At 36.6% G+C, this 16,005-nt stretch overlaps 1 protein-coding gene across 26 annotated transcripts in view; it reads right to left on the bottom strand.

Annotated features, from left to right (window-relative positions):
* Positions 1-6,746: 6,746 nt before the first annotated feature.
* The window catches only part of LOC127455422 (titin-like), a 56,079-nt gene continuing 46,820 nt past the window's right edge, over positions 6,747-16,005 (bottom strand). For 10 of the 26 annotated variants that reach the window (XM_051723299.1, XM_051723318.1, XM_051723316.1 and 7 more), the window contains 11 exons: positions 15,919-15,966; positions 15,776-15,832; positions 15,608-15,652; positions 12,180-12,344; positions 11,653-11,718; positions 9,951-9,998; positions 9,714-9,761; positions 9,479-9,526; positions 9,124-9,147; positions 8,817-8,861; positions 6,755-8,640 (listed from right to left, as the gene is read on the bottom strand). In XM_051723299.1, coding sequence (XP_051579259.1) covers positions 8,555-8,640; positions 8,817-8,861; positions 9,124-9,147; positions 9,479-9,526; positions 9,714-9,761; positions 9,951-9,998; positions 11,653-11,718; positions 12,180-12,344; positions 15,608-15,652; positions 15,776-15,832; positions 15,919-15,966 — 680 coding nt within the window. In that variant the 3' untranslated portion in view covers positions 6,755-8,554. Of the gene's footprint in view, positions 8,641-8,816; positions 8,862-9,123; positions 9,148-9,478; positions 9,527-9,713; positions 9,762-9,950; positions 9,999-11,652; positions 11,719-12,179; positions 12,345-15,522; positions 15,568-15,607; positions 15,653-15,775; positions 15,833-15,918; positions 15,967-16,005 lie in introns of all 26 variants that reach the window. The other 16 variants (XM_051723312.1, XM_051723311.1, XM_051723317.1 and 13 more) reach the window with 6 other exon arrangements.

The raw sequence follows: 16,005 nt of genomic DNA, 5'->3' as shown, positions 1-16,005 counted from the left end.
GCTGGGAATAAAATGCCCAAATATTTAATGCCCTGTTTGGGCCACTGAAAGGAGCCCGGCTGAAAAGTCATTACTGGGCAGTACGCTATCAGAGCCAAAGCTTTGGATTTACACCAATTGTCTCTGTATCCTGAGAATTTAGAAAAGGAATTAATAATTCTGTGGAGGCAAGACATAGATCTAGTGGGGTCGGAGACGAATAATAAAATATCATCAGCGTAAAGCAAAAGCTTATGTGCCACACCTCCTGCCACCACCCCTGGAAAATCATCTTCCCTTCTTATAGCGGCTGCTAATGGTTCCAGGGCAAGACAGAACAATAATGGGGAAAGAGGGCAACCCTGCCGGGTGCTCCTATCCAGATTAAAATAATCTGAAATTAATCCATTTGTTTGTACCGCTGCTACCGGGTGTCTATAAAGTAACTTAATCCATCCAATAAAAGTATTCCCGAACCCGTGTATTTCCAAAATCTTAAAAAGATAATCCCATTCTACCATATCAAACGCCTTTTCGGCGTCAAGTGAGATGGCAGCAACCGGAGTCTGATCATTCACCACTGACCACATGATATTGATGAAACGCCTAATATTATCAGAAGAGCTGCGGCCCCAAATAAACCCCAATCTCATTCAGTTAGCCAGAATTTTTTACAATATTTTAACGTCTAGCTGGATCAGGGAATTTGGATGGTAACTCTTACACTCGCTTGGATCTTTGTCCTTTTAAAGTATCAGACTGATCCGGGCTTGTGTCAGGTTGGCGGAAGCTTTCCATTTTTTAATGATTCCATATAAACTTCTAGCAAAAGTGGAGCCAGTTCTGTAGCATAGAATCTAAAAAATTCAGCGGCAAAGCCATCTGGCCCCAGAGCCTTGCCTGTAGGCAGGGCCTTAATTACTTCGCCAAGCTCCTCCAAGGTTATCTCAGAATAAAGAGAATTATTTTGCTCAGTCGTCAGTTTAGGGAGTTCTAATGGTTCCACAAAGGTTCTAATATCTTTATCAGTAGATGAAGATGTGAAACTATAAAGATCAAAATAGAATTCTTTAAAAGCATTATTAATATCAATGGCCGAGGTAAAAATTTCACCACCAGCAGATTTCACTACGGGAATGGTAGAAAAAGACTCTCCTTGCTTTATATATCTAGCCAAAAGCTTCCCTGCTTTGTCACCCGACTCAAAGTATGACTTTCTTGTCCTGAATAGCCAAAACTCCACCTTTCGTGACAAAATAGTATTATATCTGTATTTCAATCGGGTCAATTCTCTGAGGCCATCAGACGACATTCGGCGTTTCAGCTCTGCCTCGGCACATTTAATATTCCCTTCCAACTCCATGAGTTCTTGTGCTTTGTTCTTTTTGATGAATGAGGCATACTGTATGATCCGACCCCTAAGAACCACCTTCAGTGCCTCCCAAGCCACGCCCACAGAGGATACTGAGGACCAGTTGGTCTCCATATAAACTTTGATTTCAGCTTTTAACATTTGTTGGAATTCAAGATTTTACAAAAGGGATACATTAAAGCGGCAACTATATGATTTATTTTTCTCCGTATATGGCAACACCTCTAAACTCACCAGGGCGTGATCTGAGACTAAAATGTTTCCAATTGAGCAATCCACATCAGATGAAATTAGGGACTTAGATATAAAAATCTAGAATAGATCTTATGGACTGATGAAAACAATTTATAGTCCCTACCAGATGGGTTCAAAAGTCTCCAAATATCTGTAAAACCAAGATTGTTCTAGTCTGTAAGACCAAGATCCTGTGAAGCGTCAATGTTGCTCTAGGGGACTTACACACTTTTGCTTCACTATGATCAAGGACTTAGTCCATCAAAAGATTAAAGTCTCCTCCCAATATTATATCATGAGTGGTACATTGCAACATCCCTTCAAGATCTATAAAAAAGCCCCGATCATCAAATCCTGCGTGCGTAAATATTAGCCAAAATCAACATTTGCCCCTGAATTTCTGCTAAAACAATAATGACTCTTCCTAATTTATCTTTTATCTGTTTGAGACATTTGAATTGTAGATGTTTACTTATCAGTGTAATGACTCCCCTGCTCTTACTTGAGCAAGCACTAAAAAAAAAAACATGTTCACCCCATATCTTCCCAAATTTTTCAGCTTCCTGCATTTCTTGAAGAAACACTATATCATATTTATTACGTTTAAGAAGATAAATAACTTTCCTTCTTTTTATGGGGTGCCCCAACCCATTCACATTCCAGGTGGAGAGAGACAATCCACTCATATTAACATTTAACATTTTGACATATAAGAAAAAATAGATTGTGTGTCAAAAACAAGATTATAAAGACCGCATTCCAACATTAGTGCAACAATCAAACCCCGAACTACCCCCCGAACCAAACAAACAGAAAAAAAAACTTGCGCATTAACCCTGCGCACGACAGCGCCAACCGGCGTCTATCACTCTAAACTCAAAAAGTCCATGTACGCCTACGAGAGCACCCGCAACAACTTTGCTATTGGATTGCTCAAGTCCGGTGCTTCTATACAAATTACATAACAGAAAAAAACCTATAAAACAAACTCCAGCCAATAGGCAGAATAAACACCAAGAATATGTAGATTCATCCACATACTGTCCTGAAGGTGTGTTCCTCCCCAAAACAAGCTCCAGCCTCTAGCGGAACCAACACACACACACACACTAATCAATCAATCAAATCAATAAATAAATAAATACGTAAAAATAAGAAACCGTTCCGTTTCCTCGGGCAGTCAAACGAATGTTCAGTGAGCTGGCTGTTCATGAGTGCAGCAGATGACCTAATCCTTCCAATGTCCTGCAAAAATTTTTTCCACAAAACAAACTCCAGCCAATAGGAGGTACAAGTACCAAGAACGAGCAGATTCATCCACAACTGTCCCGAAGGAGTGTTATTCCACAAAGCAAACTCCAGATGCTAGGCGGAACCATCACAAAAAGAAACGAAAAATGGCGCCCAGTTTCCTCGGACAGTCAAGTGAATGTTCAGCGAGTCAAGCTCACTCGGGAGCAACATGAAAATCACCAAATGGCTAACTCATTCCAATGACTTTATGAAAGACATCACTTGTTGTGGGCATGTAAATACCTTAGTATTACTATAATAGATGTAAATACTATAATAGATCCTTAGTATCTATTCTCAGTTTGCCTGGAAACATCAGTGCAAAAGCGATCTTCCGCTGATGTAATAGTTTCTTGCATTCCTTGAATCGATCACATTTCTCTCTTGTCGAAGTCTGGGAACAAGAAAATGTTGTGGTTCTTCCAAGAATGCTTTCCTTTCCTCCTCGCCTCATGTAACACAAGATCTTTATCGGATGATCTCAGAAATTTGGCCAGAATTGATCGGGGCCTGTCTCCCTCCATGGTTCTCCGAGCCAGGACTCTGTGAGCTCTCCGATGACTCCAGATAATCGATCCATTTCTCGACATTCCCGATTCTTGTAACCAACTCAGAGAATTTCACCTCCATTGCCGTAATCGATTGACGTATTGCAATAAGATCCTCCAAGTCCACAATGACCTTCGTCAGCATCACAGACATGCTGGACAGTTGACGTTGAATTTTACTCCTCGCCTCGTGTAACACAAGATCTATATCGGATGATCTCAAAAATTTGGCCAGAATTGATCGGGGCCTGTCTTCGTCCGTGGATCTCCGAGCCGGGACTCTGTGAGCTCGCTCAATTTCCAGCTTATGGCATGTTATGTCGAGCAGACTCGGGAAAAGCTCGTCTAGGAATTTCACCATACCTCTGCCTTCTTCATTCTCAGGAATTCCAACAATTCGGACATTGTTTCGCCGATTACGATTCTCAAAGTCTTCCAACTTCTCCCAGATGCGCTGCAAATCTGCCTTGGTCGCTAGCTGATTAGCAGCTAATTCCCTCTCCGATGACTCCAGATAATCGATCCGTTTCTCGACGTTCCCGATTCTTGTAACCAACTCCATTGAATTTCACCTCCATCACCGTAATCGATTGACGTATTACAGCAAGATCCTCCAAGTCTGCAACGACCTTCGTCAGCATCACTGACATGCTAGACAGTTAATGTTGAATTTCTCCCGCCGCACTGTCCAAATTGAGTCCCTGGTCTGCGGCCCTGTCACAGGTATCAGCTTGAGCAGGTAAGTGTCTTTTAATGTCTCCAGAGCCCGAGGATTTTGATTTCTTTGACATTTTGTCTTCATAGAACAGTTATGAAACAGAGTGTATCGAATCTCACTGGTATATGACACAAAAATAATTAAAAACTAGCAAAACGCGCAGAGCTTGCCGTTCACACATCCGACCCTCGCATGGCATCACGTGACTCCATTGACTTACATCATTAAGAATTTTCTTTAATATTAAACTCTCTATACAAGTTTGACATTCAGTATGTTGCATTTGCATTCACATTTTAGTTGAGAGAGTGACAGTATAGTTGAAAAGATGGTAGTTTCTTAATTCAGGAACTGAATTGTAAAACCTATAGAAACTAAAGCTTTCATTTCTTTTTGATCACACCAGGTTTTTCCAAAAGTGCCAAGACTTTCGTGTGGACTAATTTCATCTACAAACTGACCGAGCGAGAAAAGAAAAAAGAGAGTATATGGGGGGTCTATTCAGCCCTTCAGTCTATGTTAAGTCTCTGTGGCCATTTGTCAGGAAGCATGAATGCTTGCCTTCATCTTCCCCTCTTTTTTTCTTTTAGGCCAGCCATGGTTCATCTTTAAGCTGATTTTGCCTCTCTTCTTTGTGGGCCGAGAGCAGGCCGTTCCTATGCGACCAATAGCCTATAAGTTTGGGAGTGACATCACTGGCAGATTATACTCTTGCCAAGTGTCATGAAAGAAACTTTCCTCATTGTTCCCCAAATGAAAAGAAAAGAGGCACAGGGGCTCTGGGAACCCCCAACACTCCTCCATGCTTTCCATGGGAACTGGTAACACATAGGAGAAAATATTTCAGTTGACAATGCACAGATTGTAATCGGGCATTGTTCCAGGACTGGACCACGGTTTACCCAGCAAGTGCTTTTAATTTTAGGGCATTGCTGTTGTGTAATGGCTAGCGATGTTAAATGAGAGAGTGGTAATGAGGTGTTTTACACAATTGATTCAAATGAACACTTCTTCATTTGGTTTCAGTTTCAAATATGCTTTTATACATCTATTTCCCAAATCATAGGCTACTTTTTTGGTTCAGCTTCATGTTACAAATAAACTTCCACCGGAAATGTGATAGTAAAATTAGTAATATATTATTTACGCTATGGATTATGCATTACAGTGTGTCTGTAATATACTGTATGCAATATCAAATATATTACACTATATTTATCTAAATAAATATATTTAAACAATATATCATATATTTGAAATATACAGTATATATGAAATGTAAAGCAGACAAGCAAAGATGTAGTTCATGACATTAACTATGGAAATGTAATGTTTGACCACCAGAAAGTGAACAATATTAACTTTTAAAAAAATTGTTTTGTAAAAACAAAATGCTATATTTCTTTAAATGTCACTTGGTTTGATATTTTATAATATAATGTAAATACATTAGTGTGGCTGAAGTGTCCAAATACTTTTTAGGACCACTGTATATTTTCTCTATAAAGGTCTACCATACAAAAGGGAATTTAAAGGACGGGCTCAGTTAGGAATTGTCTCTGTTGGTACTTGGCTTTGAAATGCTTAAGATTTTTTTAGATGCTTGAATAGCAGTCTGCAGGCTGAGAACTTTGAATAGCAGAAAGCAGGCTGTGCATACCAATGCATTGAGTATTTGGCACTACTGGCGGCTTCTTGTGGTATTGTGAGGGTGAAAGATGACATTAAAATGCATATTTTGTAGATTTGTGCATATTTGTGTATCTGTAACCATGTAGAATCATCTTAATGAATGTGTTTTTGTAAGACTCTTTTAAATGTGTTTAATCTGGTATACATTTTTCGTTAATGTATATGTTTTTGAAATATTATTGATGTAATTAATTTTTCAAAGTGCTTCTTTTGTGACTTGCATTTCAACCATAATGGTTACATAAGGACCAAAAAGGTTACATGAGAGCGTAAAGCCATAATGCCACCTACTGGTGAAAATGGGTGTTGGAAAAATGGCCTGGGTGATACTGAATTAGTTGCTTAAATTAAGTTGAACTACAATGTTACAGTTTTACAGTTTCTTGGTTTATAAATGTAAATTTCTGTGAGGACATATGGTAACGGACCATAAGGCAGTTGGGCTGGTTTTGTAAAAATAGACCTCAGCAAAATTTAAGCATGTACAATAGTTCAATTGGCATTACAATCTCATAAGCCTTATTTGACCGTGTTGTTTTTCCTTAGAGCTTTGTAAATTATTTTACTGTATGTCTACACATTTTATACGGAAAGTAAAATTAAACACATCGTACAATAGGCCACTATATTGGCCAGTTCATTTTCTTTACATTTTGAGGATCTGACAGCAAAACCATGCAATCAGCAAGATTTGAAAATAAACACTAAATTGTATTACATTTTTATTCTTCAAATAAATGATATTTTTCCAGTTACACTTCATTTATACACTTTTAAATTTTTGAGTACGTCTTCAAATTTTAACCTTTTGAACCGTACCAACGTTATATTTTATAGAATATGAGCAGGATATTTAAGTTTATATTAAATATTATAAACAAATATTATGTATATATATATATATATATATATATATATATATATATTAATTCTATGCAAATCTAACAAACAATTCCAATCAATAAATCCAGTTACTATTAAAAATAAGCTATGTGTGGAGTTATTCTTCATTTTATTAAACAGATTTACATCAGAACGTGCATGCACATGTATAGTGTATCAAGGTCAAATTAAGAACTAATCTGTCCAAAAAAGACCTATTTTATTTTGGTACAACACTTCATTATTGATATAGTATGTATTTGAACAGGTGACGTTACAGTGCATATGATGGCTACATTTGATGATCTTTGCACATGCATGAGCTTATCCTCTATGGAGCAACGTGCTAAACTCCTGCAGAGAGACACTAAAATTGTTCCTGTACACACACTGAAAAATACACACAATAATACATGCAAAACATTTAATCTGGCACATAATCTAGTCTCATAATGTAAAAGTTTTCTGTATGTGTAAAATGTGCATTATAGACAATTTTATAGCACAATATACTTATAAATGTCTGTATGCCATTTAATTGGCACATCTTCATCAGGTAGTTTTACCCATGTAATAGCCGGGTGCAAAAACATATCCACATTTTATAGGTAAAATGTTACATAAACCTTATATATTATGTGGAGAAATGTAAATATTAAAAATCTTATGCCACAAGTAAAAACTGTACTTTTTGCAAGGTAAAAATACATTCGCTTGGAAGAAAACGGTCAGTGTTTTGAACAGCTTTGTGTCTTTTCAACTGGTATCTTTCAATGGCTCTCAATTCTGAAAATAAAAAGAGCACGAAAGTGCAGTTCTTAACAGCATCATGTTTTAACTCATCTCTCTGGATTTAACACCAACAGATTAATTCTATATTTCTATGCAAATTCCAGTGTATCATTTTATGGAGAGCACTGCACAAAACATACTTGTGTTTCCTCTGTGAAGTATAGATTTATAACATCTTACTAAACAAATGACATCTGTAAAATAAAAAACCTAAATACTACTAATAAAAAAACTAAACTAAATAAAAGTAATAAATATAACATTATCCATACATCTTGAAGAAATGGGCGTGTTGTTCTAAGCCCTTCTGTTAGTTCTGTAAACTGTACTACCAAAATAAGTAGACATTTATATATTACTTGATCTATTATATCCTCTATTACATAGTAAGTTCCATTTCAGTTGTGTAAGTCAAAACAAACTTTCAAACCCCATTCTGACAGTAAAGATAGGAATGCTTTTAATTAGCACCCCATCAAAATGAGGTAATGTAAAATCATTTGATGTATTACATATGATTGTATAATCTTATTATCTTATCTTTAACCCCACTGCAATGATCAGAAGTTGTTTCGTTACTTCCTGTCAGTGCTTTCTGGGAAAAACAGTACTCATGTTCCTTCTTTGACACATACATAAATAAAATCACACAAGCATAAATAAATAAATCACACAAGCATGAATAAAATTATATTATTCTGAAACCTGAAATAAAAGGCAGATCTATGGTATCAATTAAAAGACGGATTGCCTTAAGACAATATGAAACATTATAGCAAAACTTGCAACCACTGTCCATTAAAACGCTCTGAATCCCAAAATAAAAAAGACAAGGACCAACAAAATTTTAAGAATGAAGTTTTCCAGTTTTTAAAGCTCATCCATGAAATAACTTAAATCAACATTTCTGAGTCCTACTTGGTGTGATTTTTAGGACCAACTACAGTATGTACCTCTTGCATCACAGCGACAGGTGCCTCATCCTTCAGGGATCTTTATTCCATCAGCTTCGCCATGCTGTTTACCTTCAGACCATGGCTTGGCTCACAACACCGGTGGTGAAAATGGTAAGAACGGATACTGAGTATCATCCTCATCCACATAGAAGCACTGAAAGTAGGGCATGTCCTCTGGAGTGGAAAAAATATTAGAAACGTAATTTTTTTTATTCCCCCCCAATTATTTTAGGGAAAAATGGCCACAATTCACATACAAAGGCAAATTGACTTGGTATTTAAACTTGGGCTGTAGCCTCTCTGTAGCAATATTGCTTATAAAGCACAGCTGTACAAGAAAAAAAACCTACCCTCCTCTATTTCTGGAATATCTTTGGTGACATCAGGTTCTTCTACTTTAAAAACAACAGAAGAAAACTATGTGATTTTTTAATAATAAAAAAGGTACATAATAACACTACAGCAATTGTTATTTGTTCTGACTGTTGAAATAATACTGGAGTTTATTGAAAAAAAAAAAATAACAATCATGCAACATTCATGTAAAATGTAATTATAGCAGACCTTAATAACTTTAAATGATTTGAATACTTATGGACTGCCCTGTATATACCTTAACTGCTTAATTGCTGAAACATACAAACAACAAAATAATACCTTTTACTATGACCTCCTCAGATTCTAAAAAAAACAAAACAAAAAAACATTATATTATTCTTACAATAACGTTGATGTATCAGATGTTTCTTAAATGTTCTGCAAAATTAACATTCCTGAAAAAGACAGCTGTAGAGTTGAGGAAAATTGTCTATACTATAGCCAACTATCATACAGTATATCAACTATTAATGTAAAGCCTATTGATGAATATAAGAAATAATAAATATACTTGGAGTGGAAAAATACATATTGGTACAATAAAAATACTGATAAAATTGGAGAATAAAATGTTAAAAGTCAGTGTTAGTTAATCTATGTAATCCATGCAAGCCCATCAGTACAGTCATAGTACCTTGCTGTAAAGGTTTCTTTACTTCTTTGACCTTTTCATGAGGAATTTCTATTATCAGGAAAGAGAGTCAAGCAAACACTGATATAACATCTTTTTACTTAATATGTTTTACAAAAAAAGTATGAGCATGTCAGTGTGGTAAAATGATTTCTTCCAAAATACAGAATCAATATTTTAGAGTAATTACAAATTATTTTAAAAATAGTATAGTAATTCAGATGTATATCAAGTTTACCTTTCTTTTTGGGCTCTGGTTTGATCTTGGCTTTCAGAGCCTCTTTTTCTAGAATGGAAAAGTTATTCTTTCTTTTATTTGAACACAAAGCATTCATTTTGATGTTTGCTTATATCGTGAAATAATGTATCAGTGATGATAATAAACTTTATATATCATAGTGAGCTTTTATAGTGAGCTTTTGATTAGTTTTACATTAGAGTCTTAACTCTGCTGAGACCATTTTACCATTGTTACCTTTCTTTGCAGGTGCTTGTTTAGTGATGTTTTTCAGGGCGTCACGTTCTGTGTTGTTGGAAACATAAATTGAGTAAGCCACATTCAGGCTAAACAGGGATAAGGAGAGCTAGATATATTTGGCACTCATTTTGTATAGATAATAAGACAAAAAATATATTGTATATAAACAGAAATGCTAGAGTGATGTCAACTGCAACACGTAGAACATTCCAATATTGTCCTAAAAGCTTTGTTTAGTTACATGAACAAATTAGGGCTGTCGATTTAACGTGTTAATTTAGTGCGATTAATTACATGAAAAATAAATTACACAATCAGAATGGGACTCAAACTCAAATATGGAGTGCTCCAGGTTATCAGAGTGTGTTAACCACTACACTATGCAACATTTATAACGGTATGATATTGGGTGTACTAAATTAAAAAGAAAAGCGAAGGTGTGTTATCATGTACAATAGTCGAAATTCCAGATTCACTTTTTGTAAAACAAATAAATCTCTTTATATATCACAAAATATATGTCTCTCTCAAATTCTAATTTCTTCCTCATAAACATATAATTGTAATTGTTTTACAGGTGGGAACACAACTCAAGGTGATCGACAGGGAATTTAAAATGTCTGAATTTAAATCAGCAACTCTTGTTTGAATCAGTCTGATTATTGCTCAATTGACTCAAAATCATTTACAGCCTGCATTTAACACTGATTTAGGGGTTCACTGTGGGATCAAGGGCCTCTAGCGTCAACCCACGAAACATTTCGAAACAATATGATGTAACGAAGCCTCGGTTGCTAAAATCATGTGACTTGGCCTGTTTGATACGCGCTCCAAAGTATTGGTTTAAAACAAATTAATCGTAAAGGTTTCTAAGCTTCATGAAGCAGTGTTTCGAAAGTGCCCATCACTGTCTACATACACGCTTTTGTGCTCAAAGACAGTTGGACCAAGCACCACAGAATGTAGGGATCTCGAGGCTGGTTTTCTGCGTTTCAAACTTACATTTAACTTGACAAAGCGCAACGATGCAACCTATGTTAGATGCCCCCAAAGCTTCTGTTTGACACATGACTACATAGACCAACAAATAAAAATAGCTCAGAAGGAAGCAGGGTTATGTTTAATGATATGAAAATAAAAGAAACAGTATTTTGACTTCTAAAGCCACTTTTTGTATTGCAGAAATGCTTAACTTGTCTGCTGCCACCCACAATATACTGTATGTATATTATGTAATGTATTCAAATTAGTGGAATTATAATATTTATAATGATTTTAATTGTTTTATACTACATTATCTTTTATGGGGCCTTGCGATTAATTTGATTAATTTATCGCACATCATGTAATTAATTCGATTAAACATTTTAATTGATTGACAGCCCTAGTACAAATAGTGCCACAAGAAAAAGAAAGTACAATTTCTGAAAGTTAATGTTGGATAAGAGATTGTTTGCCCATTACTTGTCTTTATAGATGCTGTCTTGGTAATGTTTTTCAGAGCATCATGTTCTTTAAAAGAAAAATCTTTCAGCCATTCACAAACTGTACATTGCAGTGGGAATCACACTTTATATGAAAGATTGCAGTTGTATGCAGGTTTAGTTGTATCTCAATACATCCATATTTATGAGCAGACAGGCATGTGAATACACAAAATAACTGTTCTGACATGAGTTTAGGACAGTTTAACGAATACCTGTTTTTGCTTTTTCACTGGAGACAGTTGGAGTTGGCTTTAGTTTAACGTTGACAGTGTCAGGCTCTGTAAAGGCAATGGATGGCATGTGGACTAACATTAAGAAATGATTTGTATTGTTAATTTTACTTTCCAGTATAATTCATGGTTAACTGTGAAAAATCCACAAATGAATTTCCTCTTGACCTGGATTCTAGATTTTTTGTTGTAATTTAGATAGTACAGATCACCCAAACTAGTCTTTATAAAGATAATGAGGCAGCTTCAGAGAAGTCTCCTTAAATTGGCTCAACAACCTGACAGTTTTGTTAAGTGTCATGTTAAAGGTTAAACAATAGATGCTTATAAACTGTTGTTAACTTAACTTTAATGTTTAGTAAAACATTTTTCATCCAGGTGGAGTTTATACAAAGAAATGCATATTTGATCTGTCTGTTCTTCTGCAAATAACACTGTATGTTGACACATATTGACACATTGACTATGTCAAATAGTCTAACCAGCCTATTTCTAAAATGAACAAATACCTTTGATTGTTCTGTTGTCCTTCCTTAAAAGAGTAATTTGATCTTGCGTGGACTCCAGGTCACTTTTCATTTCACCAATGTCCTTCCGCATTATATCCAGAAGAGACAGTTTTTGATTGATGGAGTTCAGGAGCTCCATGTTCAGACCGATGGGTGCAACGTCATCTGTGTTTTTGAAAGAATTTTGAAACCAACTCATCTAATGAGACTGTGATTTAGACTGTTAGAGCATTAGCTTTTATCATATGTACCATTGTTACATTAGATTTTGTTATGGAAGCTTAAGCTTTATGTAGACATTGGAACTACTAATTAGGTTAGTTTTAGCATTTCTAGTTGGTAAAAATAGTGAAATTAGTATAAGCTAATTTTGCCAAAATATTATACGGTGTATATATTGTATACAGTATATACACTGCCTGGAAAAAAAGTTGCAGTTTGGATTTAAATAATCAATGATTGGATCATTATTGCAGTGATTAATATGTTTCAGCTGGCAACAATTCTTTTAACCTTAACTGATGCAGTGTGTAGCTTCTCATTTTTTAACCATGTCGGAAGACGTATCCCGTGGTTGTGGAAAAGATGTTACTGTGTTTCAGAAGGGGCAAATTATTGGCCTGCATCAAGCAAAGAAAACAACTAAGGAGATTGCTGAAATTGCTGGAATTGGGTTAAGAACTGTCCAACGCATTATTAAAACCTGGAAGGATAGTGGTGAACCATCAGCTTCATGTAAGAAATGTTGTCGGAAAAAAATCTTGATCGCAGATCACTAAAACGCTTGGTGAAGCCACATCGTAAAATATCAACAGTAGAAATCACGGCTATGTTTAATAAAGTAAGAGCATTTCCACGTGCACAATGTGATGAGAACTTACAGGATTGAGTCTAAACAGCTGTGTGGCCACAATTTGCTAGGGAGCATAAAGATTGGACTGTGGAGCAATGGAAAAAGGTCATGTGGTCTGATGAGTCCAGATTTACCCTATTCCAAAGCGATGGGTGCGTCAGGGTAAAAAGGGAAGCGCATGAAGCGATGCACCCATCATACATAGTGCCCACTGTACAAGCCTCTTGATGCAGTGTTATGATCTGGGGTTGCTTCAATTGGTCAGGTCTAAGCTCAGCAACGTTATGCGGCAATAAAATGAAGTCAGCTGACTACATGAATGTACTGAATGACCAGGTTATTCCATCAATGGATTTTTTCTTTCCTGACGGCAAGGGCATATTCCAGGACGACAATGCCAAGATTCATTGGTCTCAAATTGTGAAAGAGTGGTTCAGGGAGCATGAGGAATCATTTTCACACATGAATTGGCCACCACAGAGTCCTGACCATTGAAAGTCTTTAGAATGTGCTGGAGAAGACTTTACAGAGTGGTTCGACTCTCCTATCATCAATTCAAGATCTTGGCCAAAAATTAATGCAACTCTGGACAGAAATAAATGTTGTGACATTGCATAAGGTTGTTGAAACAATGCCACGATAAATACCTGCCATAATCAAAGCTAAAGGCGGTCCAACTAAATATTAGAGTATGAGAGTATAACTTATTTTTTTTGGCCAAGCAGTATATATATATATATATTATATATTAACTCAGCAAAAAAAGAAACGTCCTCTCACATGTGACTAACGGAAATGGAATAATGTGTCCCTGAACAAAGGGTGGGTCAAAATAAAAAGTAACAGTCAGTATCTGGTGTGGCCACCAGCTGCATTAAGTACTGCAATGCATCTCCTCCTCATGGACTGCACAGATTTGCCAGTTCTTGCTGTGAGATGTTACCCCACTCTTCCACCAAGGCACTTGCAAGTTCCTGGACATTGCTGGGGGAATGGTCCTAGCCCTCACCCTCCGATCCAACAGGTCCCAGATGTGCTTAATGTGATTAAGATCCAGGCACTTCGATGGCCATGGCAGAACACTGACATTCCTGTCTTGCAGGAAATCATGCACAGAACGAGCAGTATGGCTGGTGGCATTGTCATGCTGGAGGGTCATGTCAGGATGAGCCTGCAGGAAGGGTACCACATGAGAGAGGAGGATGTCTTCCCTGTAACACACAGCGTTGAGATTGCATGCAATGACAACAAGCTTAGTCCGATGATGCTGTGACACACCATGACGGACCCTCCACCTCCAAATCGATCCCGCTCCAGAGTACAGGCCTCAGTGTAACGCTCATTCCTTCGGCGATAAATGCGAGTCCGACCATCACCCCTGGTGAGACAAAACCACGACTCATCAGTGAAGAGCACTTTTTGCCAGTCCTGTCTGATCCAGCGAAGGTGGGTTTGTGCCCATAGGCTACATTGTTGCCGGTGATATCTGGTAAGGACCTGCCTTACAACAGGCCTACAAGCCCTCAGTCCAGCCTCTCTCAGCCTACTGCGGACAGTCTGAGCACTGATGGAAGGATTGTGCGTTCCTGGTGTAACTCGGGCAGTTGTTGTTGCCATCCTGTACCTGTCCCGCAGGTGTGATATTCGGATGTACCAATCCTGTGCAGGTGATGTTACACATGGTCTGCCACTGCGAGGACGATCAGCTGTCCTTTCTGTCTCCCTGTAGTGCTGTCTTAGGCATCTCACAGTACGGACATTGCAATTTATTGCCCTGGCCACATCTGCAGTCCTCATGCCTCCATGCAGCATGCCTAAGGCACGTTCACACAGATAAGCAGGGACCCTGGGCAACTTTCTTTTGGTGTTTTTCAGAGTCAGTAGAAACGTCTCTTTAGTGTCCTAAGTTTTTATAACTGTGACCTTAATTGCCTACCGTCTGTAAGCTGTTAGTGTCTTAACGACCATTCCACAGGTGCATGTTCATTAATTGTTTATGGTTCATTGAACAATCATGGAAAACATTGTTTAAACCCTTTACAATAAAGATCTGTAAAGTTATTTGGATTTGTACAAAATTGAAAAAGGGACGTTTCTTTTTTTGCTGAGTTTTATATATATATATATTTTGTCTAATTGTATTGTAATTGATTAGAATTTTACATAGGATAAAAGGATATAAACCAAAACCTTCCTTCAGGGGGGCTGGTTTAGGTTTTTCTTTGATGACTTTAGCTTTAGAAATAGTAATGATAAAACATGTTTAGAAAAAACAAAGCAAAACATAAGCATTATCTTAAAGTCGGCAAAGGAAAACGTTAATTTGACATTAACAGCTTATTAAGTAAATGTCTATAATTTATCTAAAAATATATATAAAATCTTAAAAATTGTAATCATTGGCGGAAAATATTCTCTAGGAGCAAAAGAAATGTTACCTTCATTCTAAAAGTGGGAGGGCATTATTCTCACAAATAAATGTAAATGTACCTTTCTTTGGTGCTGGCTTGGTATTTTCCTTGGTTATTTCAGTTTCTGTAAAACATAGGGATTTAACTTTAGAAAAGATATTTACCTTTTTCTTGAGGGACTGGTTTTGCCTTTTCCTTTGGAAACTCAACTGAAAAGGGGTGACAAATTAATACGGATTTCTTTCTCAAAAAAAAGCATATATGTATGAGGGACTAAGAAATGTATTTAAATTTGCAAATGTTAAAAGATAAACAGCAGTGTACATTGTTACCTTGCTTTGCAGGTTCTGATGTTGGTTCTGTTGCCTTTCCTTTAGCAACTTCAGGCTCTATAAAACAGTACTGTGTCATGTGAAATATAAACATCATGCATTATAAAACAAATGTTCACACTGGATTTAAGTGGCATCCATACCTTTCTTTACAGGAGCTGTTTTAACTTTCTCCTTGATGACTTCAGCCACTAAAACAATGATAATATAAAAATGTTTAGAGTAAAAAA

Source organism: Myxocyprinus asiaticus, chromosome 17 (genome assembly GCF_019703515.2).
Source record: "Myxocyprinus asiaticus isolate MX2 ecotype Aquarium Trade chromosome 17, UBuf_Myxa_2, whole genome shotgun sequence".
NCBI lineage: Eukaryota > Metazoa > Chordata > Actinopteri > Cypriniformes > Catostomidae > Myxocyprinus > Myxocyprinus asiaticus.
Note: the sequence above shows the minus strand (reverse complement) of the source record. Positions and strands in the feature narration are given on the sequence as shown.